This window comes from Panthera tigris, chromosome F2, assembly GCF_018350195.1.
Source record: "Panthera tigris isolate Pti1 chromosome F2, P.tigris_Pti1_mat1.1, whole genome shotgun sequence".
NCBI lineage: Eukaryota > Metazoa > Chordata > Mammalia > Carnivora > Felidae > Panthera > Panthera tigris.
The window spans coordinates 32959480-32973476 of NC_056676.1; the positions used below are offsets into that span (position 1 = coordinate 32959480).

At 35.8% G+C, this 13997-nt stretch overlaps 1 protein-coding gene across 5 annotated transcripts in view; it reads left to right on the top strand.

The window, feature by feature from the left end:
• RALYL (RALY RNA binding protein like) overlaps nt 1-13997 on the top strand; it is a 710067-nt gene that overhangs the window by 622340 nt on the left and 73730 nt on the right. For all 5 annotated transcript variants that reach the window (XM_042973032.1, XM_042973034.1, XM_042973031.1 and 2 more), the window contains one exon: nt 1919-2082. In XM_042973032.1, coding sequence (XP_042828966.1) covers nt 1919-2082 — 164 coding nt within the window. The remainder of the gene's footprint in view (nt 1-1918; nt 2083-13997) is intronic.

A 13997-nucleotide genomic window follows, 5' to 3' on the forward strand; every position in this document is an offset into this window, starting at 1 on the left:
ATGGTCCTTCCAAAACAGGCTGCCCCTCATCTGAAGCAGCAGCATCTATCCTGGAAGAGATGAGTCAATTGCCATATTTTTTCCCCTCGACAGTGTTGGGTGTTAGAGCTCCTAAAAAGTGCCTTCATATTTTGGTTCACTAGCTTAAGGTGCTCTGTGAATTCAACTTATAAATAAGTGATGTGGTCCTTGTTTTGTGATTGAAATGAGGGGCAGGCTTAGTTGACCCTTTTGATTTTCCAGCCCCCAGTGGTATGGATGATATTCATAACCCTTTTCAGCTTCATCCTGACGCTTCCCTTTGAAGTAAACTATAATGTGCTGACCTCCATGACCCATTCTTTGCTAGCAGTTCTTCGGTTCTAATGGACTTTGCTTATTCACAGAGGATGGCACCTCTCTTGAACTCTGTCTCATTCCATTTCTTTTCCTTTCCAGACATCTCTTAGTTTCTCCCCAGCATGCTTCCAAATAGTTTTTGAACACTTTAGCTGTCTAATGCGGGAGACATTCACAGGACTAAGTTCTGCTTTGAGTGTGGTTTATATACTACTTTTTTGCCCCCATAGTATCAGAGTTTTCAATGTTTCTGAGTGAATATTTGGACACCCGCCTATCTTAATTTTTATTATATTTCATATATTATTTTCTAAAAAGGGATTCATCTGTATACGTAAATAAGATGTAATGTTATAAAATAACCTGTTGTAGAAATTTTTTCCTTCGTATTATAGAAATTCACTTCTGACTTCCATATTAGATTATTCTTACTGACTGTTTTAAAGCAGTTATGAGAATATAATCCATATAGTGGTATCACAATAAAGTAATATCAATGATCATTCTAAGTCCATTCTAGCGGATAAATAGTAACACATCTTGTTCACTGGTAAAGGAATGACTAATACATCCTCATGTTTTTCCCTGACTTTTTACACTTCTCAAATGTGCTAAGTATGTAAAAATTTGCTGTTTTTAAGTATGCAGTATGAAGAATATGAAGTTTTTGAATCTATGCATTACATATGTATATAAATGAGTAAATACTCTCATACTTTTATTCCTTTCATTGTTTAGTGGAAATGCATTGATTGTGGTGAATATCATTTTTTCACTTTTTAGTAAAAGCTTCTAGGATTTTTACTTTTTTTTGGTTAGAGAAATTTTCAACAGCTTACTATACAAATATCACTAGTCTCAATTTGCATGTCTAGCAACTGGTCAGAATAATAAAAAGATATCCCAATACGTATTTCCACAAGGATTCTCTAGTCAACAAAATTTTGTCCTCTTGCTAGTGCCATTTTATTTAAACTCAGTCTCCTTGTTTGTACAGTCCGGGGATCTTTTGTTACTTAAAAAGTCCTTAGAGACAGGTATGGCACCATGTTGATTTGTCTCTCACAGCTGGTCTCTTTAATCTAGAGTTACTTCAAAATGATTTTCCTTATGAGCTGTGTTATGATGGAACAATAATTTCCTTTGCTTTGTTCCTGATTCTGCATGATCTTTCCCTCTTTTCAAGCTACTGTGCTAATAAGTGTTGATGTGTAAGAGGAAGATTTCTATTCTAAGAAGGGTAAATCTGTTAAATGAAGCAAAGAAATACTCGGGAACAAAGTTTAGCATAGTTTCAACAAATTGCACGGTACCATTGGAGCAAAGTTCCTTGACCTGTCACACTTTAAAGATGAGTTCATATTGGAGGATCAGATTCTAATGTCTAGAATGCACAGACTATATCAGCGTCCTATCTCTTTAGTGAAAAACGAAACTTCCAATAAACACCTGTGTGTGAACAACGATAACAGAAACATTTACTGACACTTTTTACAAGGCCATTTTCTTAATCATTTCACACGTTTGATAGAACACTTAGGCATAAACCAACTCTCAGCCATGCTTGTGTTTTGTGAAGGTTATTTGATTACCATGGGCGTGTGCCCCCACCTCCCCGTGCAGTAATTCCACTGAAGCGTCCCAGAGTGGCCGTCACAGCGACTCGCAGGGGTAAAGGAGTCTTTTCCATGAAAGGGGGATCAAGATCTACCGTCAGTGGGTCATCTTCATCAGGCTCCAAATGTAAGTAACCTTCCTTATTTTACTTATGTTTCAAAAAGGGAGGGGTTGCTCATCATTTGCATGAATGCCTATGTACAATAAATTAATAATCATGGAGTTTCTGCTGTGCACAAAGTATTAGGGAAATATATAATGGATAAGAAATGGACTCGGCTTTCCCTCAGGCTACATTTCAGTAGGGGAGACAGACATAAGCATGAATAACAAAAACCCAGGACCAATTTGAAAACTTTTATCAGAGCAAATAACATGCTCTCAGCCCATCTGGTTTGTGACATATTACAGTCCTGAAATATAACATGTCGCTTTTAGGGAAGAAAAAAAAAATTCAAACGAGAGTGCATATACTACCTTTCAGAGAAGTAGTATACAAAATTAGTGCATGCTTTGAATATTTGAGCACTGGGATAATAAAGATAGGCAAATGATATAACAGAGATGTTAAAAATGTAACTTGCCATACTATTCTAAATCATTATGGTGTCTGAAAGCATATATTATGTCACAAAAAATAAAATAAGGTTTATGTAACTTCACATGAATTAGTGAAAAGTAGAGATACAAGCTTTCTGACTAAACACGCTGCTAAATTTTTATATAGAGGGATTCAGAAAAACTCTAATTTGTTATTAGAATATTATTCAGAAGAAAAGATAAGAAAATTTCTTGCATTCTTTGGGGTTACTTTGTAGCAGAGAAGAGGCAGACAGTAAGCAAACAAATTAGAATGTGAAATGTTACACAGATCACTGCTATGTCAAAGGATAAAGTAATATAAAGCAAAAGAGAAAGTGTCACAGGATGGTCTATGACTACCTCTCTGAAAAAAGTGGCATTAGAACAGAGACCTGATGCAAGGAGGGAAGTGAAGGGGTGAGCCTGAAGCTCTCAGAGACAGAGCATTGTGGGCAGAGGAATATCAGTGTTGAGACCTTAGGTTAACAGTCAAGGAACACCAGGGAAACCAATGTGGCTCAGCAGCGTGAGGGAAGGAAAATGTAGGCTGGAAATAAGAGAGAGGTAGAGAGAGGGAAAGTTCCAGAGTAGCGTGGCAGGCCATTATGGTGACTTTGTAGTTGTTCTGCATCCCAACATCTTCGGACAAGTAAGGCAAATACTATTATCCCAATTTTAAATTGATGGGTAAACACAGAGAAGATCACGTAGCCTAGACTAGAACCCATGTCTCTTCATTTTCCTCCCCACATCCCATCTACTATAGAACATTGCTTTTACCGGGGCGCCTGGGTGACTTGGTCGGTTGGGCGTCCGACTTCGGCTCAGGTCATGATCTCACGGTCCCGTGAGTTCGAGCCCCGCGTCAGGCTCTGTGCTGACAGCTCGGAGCCTGGAGCCTGTTTCAGATTCTGTGTCTCCCTCTCTCTCTGCTCCTCCCCTGTTCATGCTCTGTCTCTCTCTGTCTCAAAAATAAATAAACGTTAAAAAAAATTTAAAAAAAAAAGAACATTGCTTTTACCTTAGTACCATCACAAGTACTAAGAAAGAACATTGTTGAAATATTTTTTTACATGAGAACGTGCAAAAACATAGTTGCCAGAAGCACTAATGCTTCTGGTAAATGACTCAAGTGTGTTTTGCTCAGAATCTGACTTAGCTAATATAATCTAAATAACAAATTAAATTGATTTACAGTTCCCTATGTACTCATTTATCGATTTATCTATTCTGGGGATAAATACGAATACTCTTTTTGAGTCTTAGTAGTAAAAGAAAAATTAGTTTCTGCAGCAATCTCTAAACAGTCTTATATGCTCTCATATTATTGTCAAAAGCAAAGAAAATTCTTGAATTTGGTTCTTGCTGTAAAAAATTGAACTTTGAATTGCCTGCTAGCTTTATAGAAGACTTTTTTACTATGGTCATACTAATTTAATTTCAAATACACGTATCTTAAGCATCTGCAGTCACTGTTGCCTCGTAGTCACTTTTAAAACGGTGTTTATCAGTGGGGGCTTTATTGGCACTTTGATCATGGAAGTTCTACACTGTGTGAGAGTATTCTGAGCTTTGTTGAACTTTAGCAGTCTTGACCCCCAAACCCTAAATGCCAATAGTACTCCTCAGTCTTTGTAATGACTTTACATACAATTACATATTTCTAAATCTTCCCTGAGGAGATGCTACCACTAATGCTTTGGAACCACTAGCTGGTGGCCATTCTTGGGCAAGCACAACTACGTGGGACTCAGCCACTTGATTGCTATGCACCTTACTGTTGCAGAGAAGAGGAGTCGTGTCCAAAAGTTGCTTGGAAGTCGGTATCTTAATATTGACATTGTTCCATTGTTTTTTGGCATTTTTATTTTTTGATTTATGGTTTTCTTGGATCATGGAGAGAGCATGGGGATTATAAAAATCTTTTTTGAAGATCTTATAAGAGCTTCTTTTGGTTCCATAATAATCAGATGTTCTAAATGAAATGTAGAATATATTTTCTACTTTTCGGATAGACCAGAGTGTGTGTTTTACCTTGTTGATCGTATTAACCAGTCCTCTCTAGACTTGCTCTTTTGTGGAAAATTATGTCAAATTCTGAGAGTGACTATTTAAATTCCTCTACCATGATAGTGACTTTATAAAGTTTTTTCTTTTCTTGAGGTTTGGTTTTATAACCCACATTGCTTGGGTGGTTTTTATATAGTGTTTTACATTAGTAACAGGAAAAAGAATAATAGCTAACACTTTTTTGGTGGTTATAACAACTATTGTTCAATCACACATTAACACATATATTAATTTGCATATATTAATTCATTTTAAAATATTAATTTTACATATATTCATTCATTTCTTATAAGTGCCCTATAAATGAAGTATTACCATCATTCTCATTTTGTAGATGTGGAAAATGAGGCATAGAAAAGTTAAGTAATATCCCTAAAGCCACAGAGCCATTCAATAACAGAACCAAGAACTACAGCCAGGTTCTAGAGCATCTGGTTCCAAAGTATAATCTCTTGAGTCTGTGGCCTTTTCTGTACTGGCTCTCTATAACCTCTTGGAGAATTATAACTGTTACATTTATATAATATCCCATTTACTATTTTTGAGCTTTTAATTCTGATTTGTCTGATGCTTTTATCCTTTACTGCTAAGGCTTTCTTTTGGTTCACATTTCCCCCATATATCCATTTATTATATTTTATTTTATTTTACTTTATTTTATTTTATTTTATTTTATTTTATTTTATTTTACTTTATTTTATTTTATTTTTAATTATTTGAGAAAGAGTGCAAATGAATGGTGGAGAGGAGCAGAGAGACAGAGGGGAGGAAAGGCACAGAGAGAGAGAGAGAAAGAGAGAATCACAAGCAGGCTCTCATCATGGAGCCCGATGCAGGGCTCGATCCCAGGAGCCTGAGATCACGACCTGAGCCAAAATCAAGAGTTGGACACTCAGCAGACTGAGCCACCCAGGTGCCCCTATATTTTGGTCTTTCTTTGTGTATTAGTTTCCTAGGGCGTCTGTTATAAATTATTATAAACTGCATGGTTTAAAACAACAGATATTTGGAGGCTGGAAATCTAAAATCAAGGTGTCAGCAGGGCTGTGCCCTGTCTCTGGAATTTCTAGAGGACAAATCTGTTCCATTCCTTGCTCTTAGTTTCTGGTACGCCGGCAGTCCTTGGCATTCTGTGATGAGCCACACCACTCAAATCTCTGCCTTCACTGTATTTTGGTGTCCTCCTCTGCGTCTTTGTGTCTGTGTCTCTTCTCTACGTGTGAGGACACTAATCATATTGGATTAGGACTTACCCTAAATGACTTCATCTTGGATACATCTGCAGAGATCTATTTCCAAATAACGTCACATTCACAGGTACTGCAACAAATCTTTGGGAAGAACATAGTTCAACCCATAACACTGTACTTTATTTTTGTATATTTCCTAAAACCAACATATCTCAATTTTGATTTTGAAAACAGTATGAAATTCTTTGTTAGGGAAATTTGATTCTTTTACATTGATTGGATTAATTAATATATTGGATTATATTCCTTCCATCCTTATTTCAAGTATATAATTTATCATTTCCTCTTTTTTACCTTTCCTTATGCTTGCTTAATGAATTTTCTTTTAATTCTTATCTCTTCCATCATAACGACCTTAATTTGGATGTTCTACCTGGCCTTTCAGTTTATTCATGGTTATATTAACATATTAAAAAGTTATGGATAAATCTGTACTCAGCTATTAATCTCTTAAAGTCAAAATGTAGCTATACTACCTTCTATCCAAGCATGAACTTTTGAAAGCTTTTCCTTCCTCGCTGACTCTACACTGACCACCTTACCTCTATACCCCTTGTCTCCAAAAAGCTCATGTTTTATACATAAACATTGGAGGTTGAGTTCCCAGCTTCTGTTACATATTTATATATTATACATCTTTTATTTTTCAAATATTCTTATTTGACAACTCCCAGGGTCTGTCATCATTATTACCCATTAGGTACAATTTGGGAATTGTACCCAATGGACTCAATTTAAAATTTTATAAGATTAATTATTTGCATCTGTTCTCATTTAATTCTTAATTTTTAGGTTGCTTCTAAAATAATTTTCTTGGGGGCGCCTGAGTGGCTCAGTGGGTTAAACGTCCAACTGTGGCTCAGTTCATGATCTCACAGTGAGTGAGTTTGAGCCCTACACTGGGCTCCATGCTGACAGTAACAGCCTGCTTGGGACTCTCTCTCTCTTCCTCTCTCTTTGCCTCTCCTTTGCTCTCTCTCTCTCTCTCTCTCATAATAAATAAATACAAACTTTAAAAAAATAAAATAATTTTCTCAGGTAAATTAATAACATAATTTCTGAATCTATACACATCCAAAAAAGTCTGTTTCCCTCACATATGTATATTTTGAGTTGATCTAGAATTTTTGCATTATGCTTCCTTTCCTCCCTAACATCTGATGTACATTATTGCAACATTTTTAAAAATATTCCAACATCTTATCATTTCTGGTGATTAATCCATGGTAAATTGAAAATATCATAACTAGAAAATGCATTTCATACCTAACCTTCTGACCACCATAGCTTAACCTAGCCCACCTTAAATGTGCTCACAACACTTCCATTAGCCTACAGTTGAGCAAAATCATCTACCACAAGGCCTATTTGTAATAAAGTTGAATATCTCGTGTAATGTATTGAATATTGTACTGAAAGTCAAAAACAGAATGGTTGAATGGGTTCAGAATGGTTGTAAGTGTATCAATTGTTTACCTTCCTGATCACATGGCCAACTGGGAGCTATGGCTTACAGCTGTTGTCCTTCATCAGGAGAGAGTATCCTATCACACCTCAGGAAAAAACCAAGAATCAGAATTCAAGAAACAATTTCTACTGAATATATATAGCTTTTGCACCTTCATAAAGTCAAAAAATCATAAGTTGAACCATCGTAAGTCAGGCGTTTCTGTTTAAGGGTGCCATGCATTTTTATCAACATTTTCTAACATTGTTTTTGCATCCACAGTATCCACCCGTTCTAGCTGTTTTCCTCATCTCCTACAAAAAGCTGTGCTCTGTTAATTGTTTGCTTTCTTACAGAACTCCTCAACATCTGTGCACATGAAGCTGTTTTTGTCTCGTGGGCAGTGAGGGGCTAAGAGAAAATAGAATTTTTTATAAAATTGACTAGTAGTTACCTTGGATTTCTCTTTTGACGGGTGAGAAGGCCTCTTTGTTCTCAGGTGTACATTGTGATAGGCTGTCTACACCCAACAATGCATCTCCCCTCAAGGAATGTCTCTGGAGTCAATGGGACTCTCAAACTCTCCAAGGATTAAATACTGTAAGGTGCTACGTGTCATCTTCTGTTTGCTCTAGGAGAATTTACTGAAGCTCCTTTCTCCTCTCCCACCAACCCAGGGGTCAGTCAGTAACATTCTTCCCTGCCTTCTAGCAAAGGCAAGCAAGGCCTTTTCCAAACACGTGTATACTTAGTACCTTCCCCCACCCCCACATGTACAAATGCTGTGTTCCTAAACCTCCACCTCCTTTCAGGAGACATGAGGCCTTAGGTATATATGGATGTTCCTCCAGTTTCCATATCAACCATAACTTATTAATCCTATTTTAGAATTTAATTTAATATTATTTTTTGGGAGTTGAGTCACCCAAACATAGAATATACTCATGTTTCTACCTCTACTTAATATCCAAGTATTGAAAAATTTATTGACTTTTCTTCTTACATTGGGATAAATAAATACTGAAAGGCAGTTTGTAGAAAAGCAAATCGCTAAAGTCAGCTACTTGGAAAAATAATCCAAACTAACTTCATGGTTTGTTACTAAACTACATGTAAGATGAGACTCTTCTTAAATCCAGTGATAGAACCATTGGTTTAATTTGTTCTTCTCTTCCTGGTTTCCTGTGACAGATGTGATCGTCTTCAGGGAAAACTAAGTGAAACTATACTTCTTAATATAAACCAGAGACGTTTTGAAATAAATTTAGTGTATTTTAATTTCTAGCATCATTTGGAACTGTGCATTCCAGAGTACCTTTGTTACTCTGGAAAGATGAGCACAAGTAACAAGTAGAAATATTAGATAAATTATGGGATGAAAATATTTTGTATAAAATATTTACCGAAATTTACTGTGGACATATTAATTCTCAAGTTATGTTAATTTTAATAAAATTATTAGTATAGAAAAACAACAGACTAACAACAGGGAGCAAATATCTTATGTGTGTTTCATTTACTTCTTTACTTTTAGAGGCTTAATTCATAAAAACTAACTGTAGATTAGTGTTATTTTAGTAAAATATAAATCTAAGCAATCTAATCTATATATATATAATCTAATCTATATATCTATATCTATATATATCTATATATAAAATCTAATCTATATCTATATCTCTATATCTATGTATATAGATAGATATAGAGATATAGATATATATCTAATCTAATATATGTATATAATCCACTAGCAAGCACAACTAAAATCACAATTGCACATTACCTCTAAAAGCATATTGGCAGACTGTGTTTTATAATAGTGTGTGTGTGTATAAATATTCATTAATTAATAGTACTTTTATAATTAGCTTGGTGCCTGGGAATAACAATGGTTTTCAAATTTAAATCACAAATGAAAAATTCGAATGAAGTGTAAAATATGCTATGTTAATATTGGCTTAAGTGAATGAATATTTACAGAGGTACATCTTGCTCTTTTATTAATAGCTGTTTCCCAGTATTTAATGACTTGGCGAGTACACAAGAGGAAATTAATGTTATAGCTGGGACAACTTGTCTTTTCTTATTTCATAATTTTAATCTGATTAAACTCTGCTGTGGAGAAAAAAACCACATAAGGAAAAAATATATTAACACTGTAATGTGCCAAAGTTGAATATGGGTAAGTGTTTAAAATAGATCGCTCTTTTAAAAAATTAAATTACCGCTAGGTATTTGTCCCTTTGCAAATCAGCTTGCACTAAAACTCCACAATTATCCCCCCTTCTCCGCAGTTTCGCTTTCCAGTTTCAGTTACCCATGGCCACCCAGGGTGCAGACACCGATGCTCTTCTTTCTGACGTTTCATCAGAAGGTCAATAGTAGCCTAACACCTACATCATTCCCCTCACTTCTCTCACATGGGCATTTTATCATCTCACAAGAAGCATGAGTACAGTACAATAAGATACTTTGAAAGAGAGAGAGAACATGTCCATGTAACTTTATTAGAGAACATCGTTATAATTGTTCTATTTGTTATTAATCTCCCACTGTGCCTAATTTACAAATTAAGCTTTATCAATGGGTGTGAATGAATAGGAAAGGACATACTATAACAGGGGTCAGTACTATCTGCAGTTTCAAGCCTCCACTGGGGGTCTTGGAGTGTATCCCCCAACTACTGTAATCAGTTTGTCCTGTCCCATGGAATCATAAGATAAAGAGATGATGTTGCTAACAAGCATTTTGCCGAAAAGAAGACATAAATACTTATGAGCTATAGCTGTAGTTTCTTAGTAGAAAAATATGTGCCCTCTGGAAAAAAAAATATTAAATCAGTTTTAAAATAATTTAAATTCTAATGTCTGACAAGAAAAACCATAGTAAGTTTTGATGTCTTTGGGGTCCTCTCCATGTACTTTTGATGACAGAATGGTGATAGATTTAACACAAAAGCCCTGAAGGACCTAACAGGAAATTAAAGACAGTTCACTTAAATTTAAGAAATAGTTGTTGAGAAATTATCCCCAAGACTAAGGAAGTATTGTGTTGGGGGTTTTCTTCAAAAGCATGTTGTTTAAATATGGAGACAAAGCATCAACCAGAGACACAATTTTAATATCCAGCAAAATATCACTAACCATCCCCATCCGTCTATAATTTTGGCCAAAAGACCTATTATGCTTTTAGGTTTTAAGGAACGAAATTACTGTTGGCCAGAGGGTTTAGAGAAGGCTTAATGGAGGATATTGAGTTAAGTTTAGATGGATAAGTGGATTTGGAAAGATAGAGTTAGAGACACTCTTATTTTCCAGGACACAGTACCTAGCTGGAGAAGAGCAGAGGTTTTGCTGTCAAATTGCCTTGGGTGGAATCTTTATTAGACAACCTACTCACTTTTCACCTTGGGGAAATCTTTCAATCCCTATATGCCTCCATTTTCTGTCTGGAAAATGGAAACAACACTATGCATCCACTAGGTTGCTGTGGGAATTAAGTACTTATGCTTATAAAGTTCTTAGACATGTCTTGTCACATAGTCAATGTTCAATGAGGTTTATTATTATTACTACTACTACTATCATTATTATTATAACAGAGTATAATAGTTAAAAGTATGAGACATAAAATTGCTATAACTGGAATCCAGCAGTGGCTCTGCCATTTGCTAGCTGTGTGTTTTGGAGCAACATATTTTGTTTGTTGTACCTTAGTTTGGGAAATACAAATGATAATCTTATTGCCCTCTCTGTAAAGGTTTTGTGAGGATTAAATGAGCCAACACACATGAAACTCTTAGAGAGCGTCTCATATTCTAAAAATCTTAATAATAAACTATAATAGCCATAATAATAGGGGTTATTATTAATTATTATTATCTAAAGCAAAAATTTATTGCTAGATATGTCAGTTAAGAAACTGAGGGTATTGGGGCACCTGGATGACTCAGTTGGTTAAGTGTCTGACTCTTGATTTTGGCTCAGGGCATGATCTACTGGTTCGTGGGATCAAGTCCCATGCCGGGCTCCATGCTGACGGTGCAGAGCCTGCTCGGGATTCTCTCCCTCTTTTTGCTCTCTGCTCCTCCTGGCTTGTCTGCTTGTGCTGTCTCTCACAAAATAAATAAATAAACTCAAAAAAAAACCCAAAAGAAACTGAAGATATAATAACTAAGCAAAACAAAAGATAAAGTTGGGTAACAGGACAATGGAAAACTGTGGACAACATTGTAGAGTTTGAATTTCATCCCAGGCTGAGGGAAAGACTCAGCAAAGTGATACCTGATCAACACAATAGTTTGAGAAATTTGTATGACGGTTATATTTGTCTGCTAGGGCTACCACAATAAAATACTATAGTCCGGAAGGCCTAAAGAGCAAAACTATTTTCTCACAGTTCTTGGGTCTAGAAGTTGGAGATCAAGGTGTCGTGAGTGTTTCTTCAGAGGCTGTGGGGGAAGCTGCTACATCAGCCCTCTCTCCTTGGCTTGTAGGTGGCCATCTTTCTCTGGGTCTTTACATCATTTTTTGTGTGTGTGCAAGTCCCAATTTCCTTCTTGTAAGTACACTAGTCATATTGGAGTAGGGAATATTGGATCAAGTGACCTTGTTTTAACTTGATTACCTCTTTAAGGTCCCAATCTATAAATATGGTCTCATTCTGAGGTACTGGGGGCTAGAACTTCAACATGTAAATTTTAGAGGGGACAGAATTCAGCCCATAACATGAATGTAATATGCATGCAAAACCTAAACAAAGTATGGAGATCTTGGCATATCCTTCGATGTTTTCTTATTTTAAGAGCCAAATTCTTGGATATTATTTAGTTAAGTAATTAATTTAGGAAAATGAGATTCAGGCCCATTTAGCTCATCTTGGTAAACGTAACTGAATTTCTCAGATGCACATGGCTTTTCTGTCTGAACACAGACTAGCACTTTGTATAAACAGTAATAAATCCCTGCTAACATCACAACCCAATATTTAGATACAAAGCAGCCCAACCAAAATAATTATAGTGTATTTATAATAAATAAGTAAATATATTTGTGAGCATCTCCTCTGGGCTTTCTTACCAGGTTTTAATGTGGCTCATTAATATAACAAAAAAAGGCAAATGGCAAAACATTTGATAAAATCCTAATATCAATATAGATTGTGGGCATTTGAGATGGTTTTCTCAGGTCTTCTATACAAGTTATGTTTTTCTTTTTGCTCTACTGAAAGTTCCAGAAAGGGTCTAATCTTTCCATTGTGGGATTATAAAAGTTTGTGAGCATTAAATCCTATCAAAACTCTTAATAACATGTTTTATCTCTGCTGTTTCTTCTGCTGCTTTTTCCTAGATCAGGTGCTGACAAGCAGAGCCTTGACTATTCTTCATCCTCAACTAGTTTTCTTGGCTCTATGTGGTCCCCCAACCCATTAATTCCATGCCCAACTGCAGAATTATTCAAAACCAAATAGTTTGGGGATTCCTCACTCAAATATCAAAATTGCTACCATTTACCTAATAAGAATGGAAAATCTTCAGTGACTTTTCAAGATATATCCGATCTGCTACTTCCATTTCCAATTTCCCCCCATGCTTCTCCTCACTTAAATGAACTCATTTAAATGTTTTAGACTTATATTCATATACCTCCACCTGAATGCCCTTTCCTTTATCTCAAGAAATCTGTTATCAACTGTGTTATCTATCTTATATGTAGATAATCATTATTAATAATTTTACCTGGCTCTCAAGGTCCAGCTCAGGTAAGACCAGTCTTATGAAATAAGTTTGGACCCCTCTGTGCTACAAAGGCATCATCATAAAGCCAAACCAATTGTTCGTCTTCCTGTTACAGGACTCAAGCCTGTTGCTTCATGCTATGGTTATTTGTATATACATCTATTCTCTGCACTATAGATCACAAATTCATTCTTCAGGTAACTTTTGCATTGCACAGGGTATACTCTTACATAGGTGTGGAATATTAGTCACCAATATTATTTTTATCTTTCACACTTTATTTTTTTGTTTTTCATATATTGCATAGTTGACTATGAACTGCATCTTTAGAAATGCTGCAACTCAGAGAAAATTAGTGATAGTTTTGAGTCAAGTAAAACAAGGGGACAAATTCTGGCCTATATTCCGGCGTCTAAAGGAAACCAAAATGTTGATGCTCATTTTCAAGCTCTGTAATTTAAGACTTCCTACCTCCTTTACTTAGAAGACCATTTTTGCTCGCTGAAATCCAAATCATCCTTCCAGTCACCGTTCAGGGACCCATTCTTTCATGAATATTTTCACAGCCCTTTAGCCCCACGAAAACTAATTTTAGTTGTCTTTGCCCACATAGTTGACATAAGTTCAATTCATTAGCACTTACTACATGACTACATAACTGCCAAACTAATATTCCATGAATGAAATAAACATGTTTTCAGGTTCTTTCAATCTGGTGGGGGAGGCCAAAAAATAGGGGATAAAGTCAATATCAACCAATAGGTACATTTCACTTATTCCGCCACTATTTTACATATTTAATGTTCATGTGTATTATTTTAACTTGCTGACACGTTTGCCTCCTCCACTAATTATAAATTCCATGAGGTTAAGGAGGCAGTTCATTATGATGAGCATCTCGTGGCATGGAGAGGGGCAGGAAAGAATCAAACAAACAAAAATAAAGCATGGC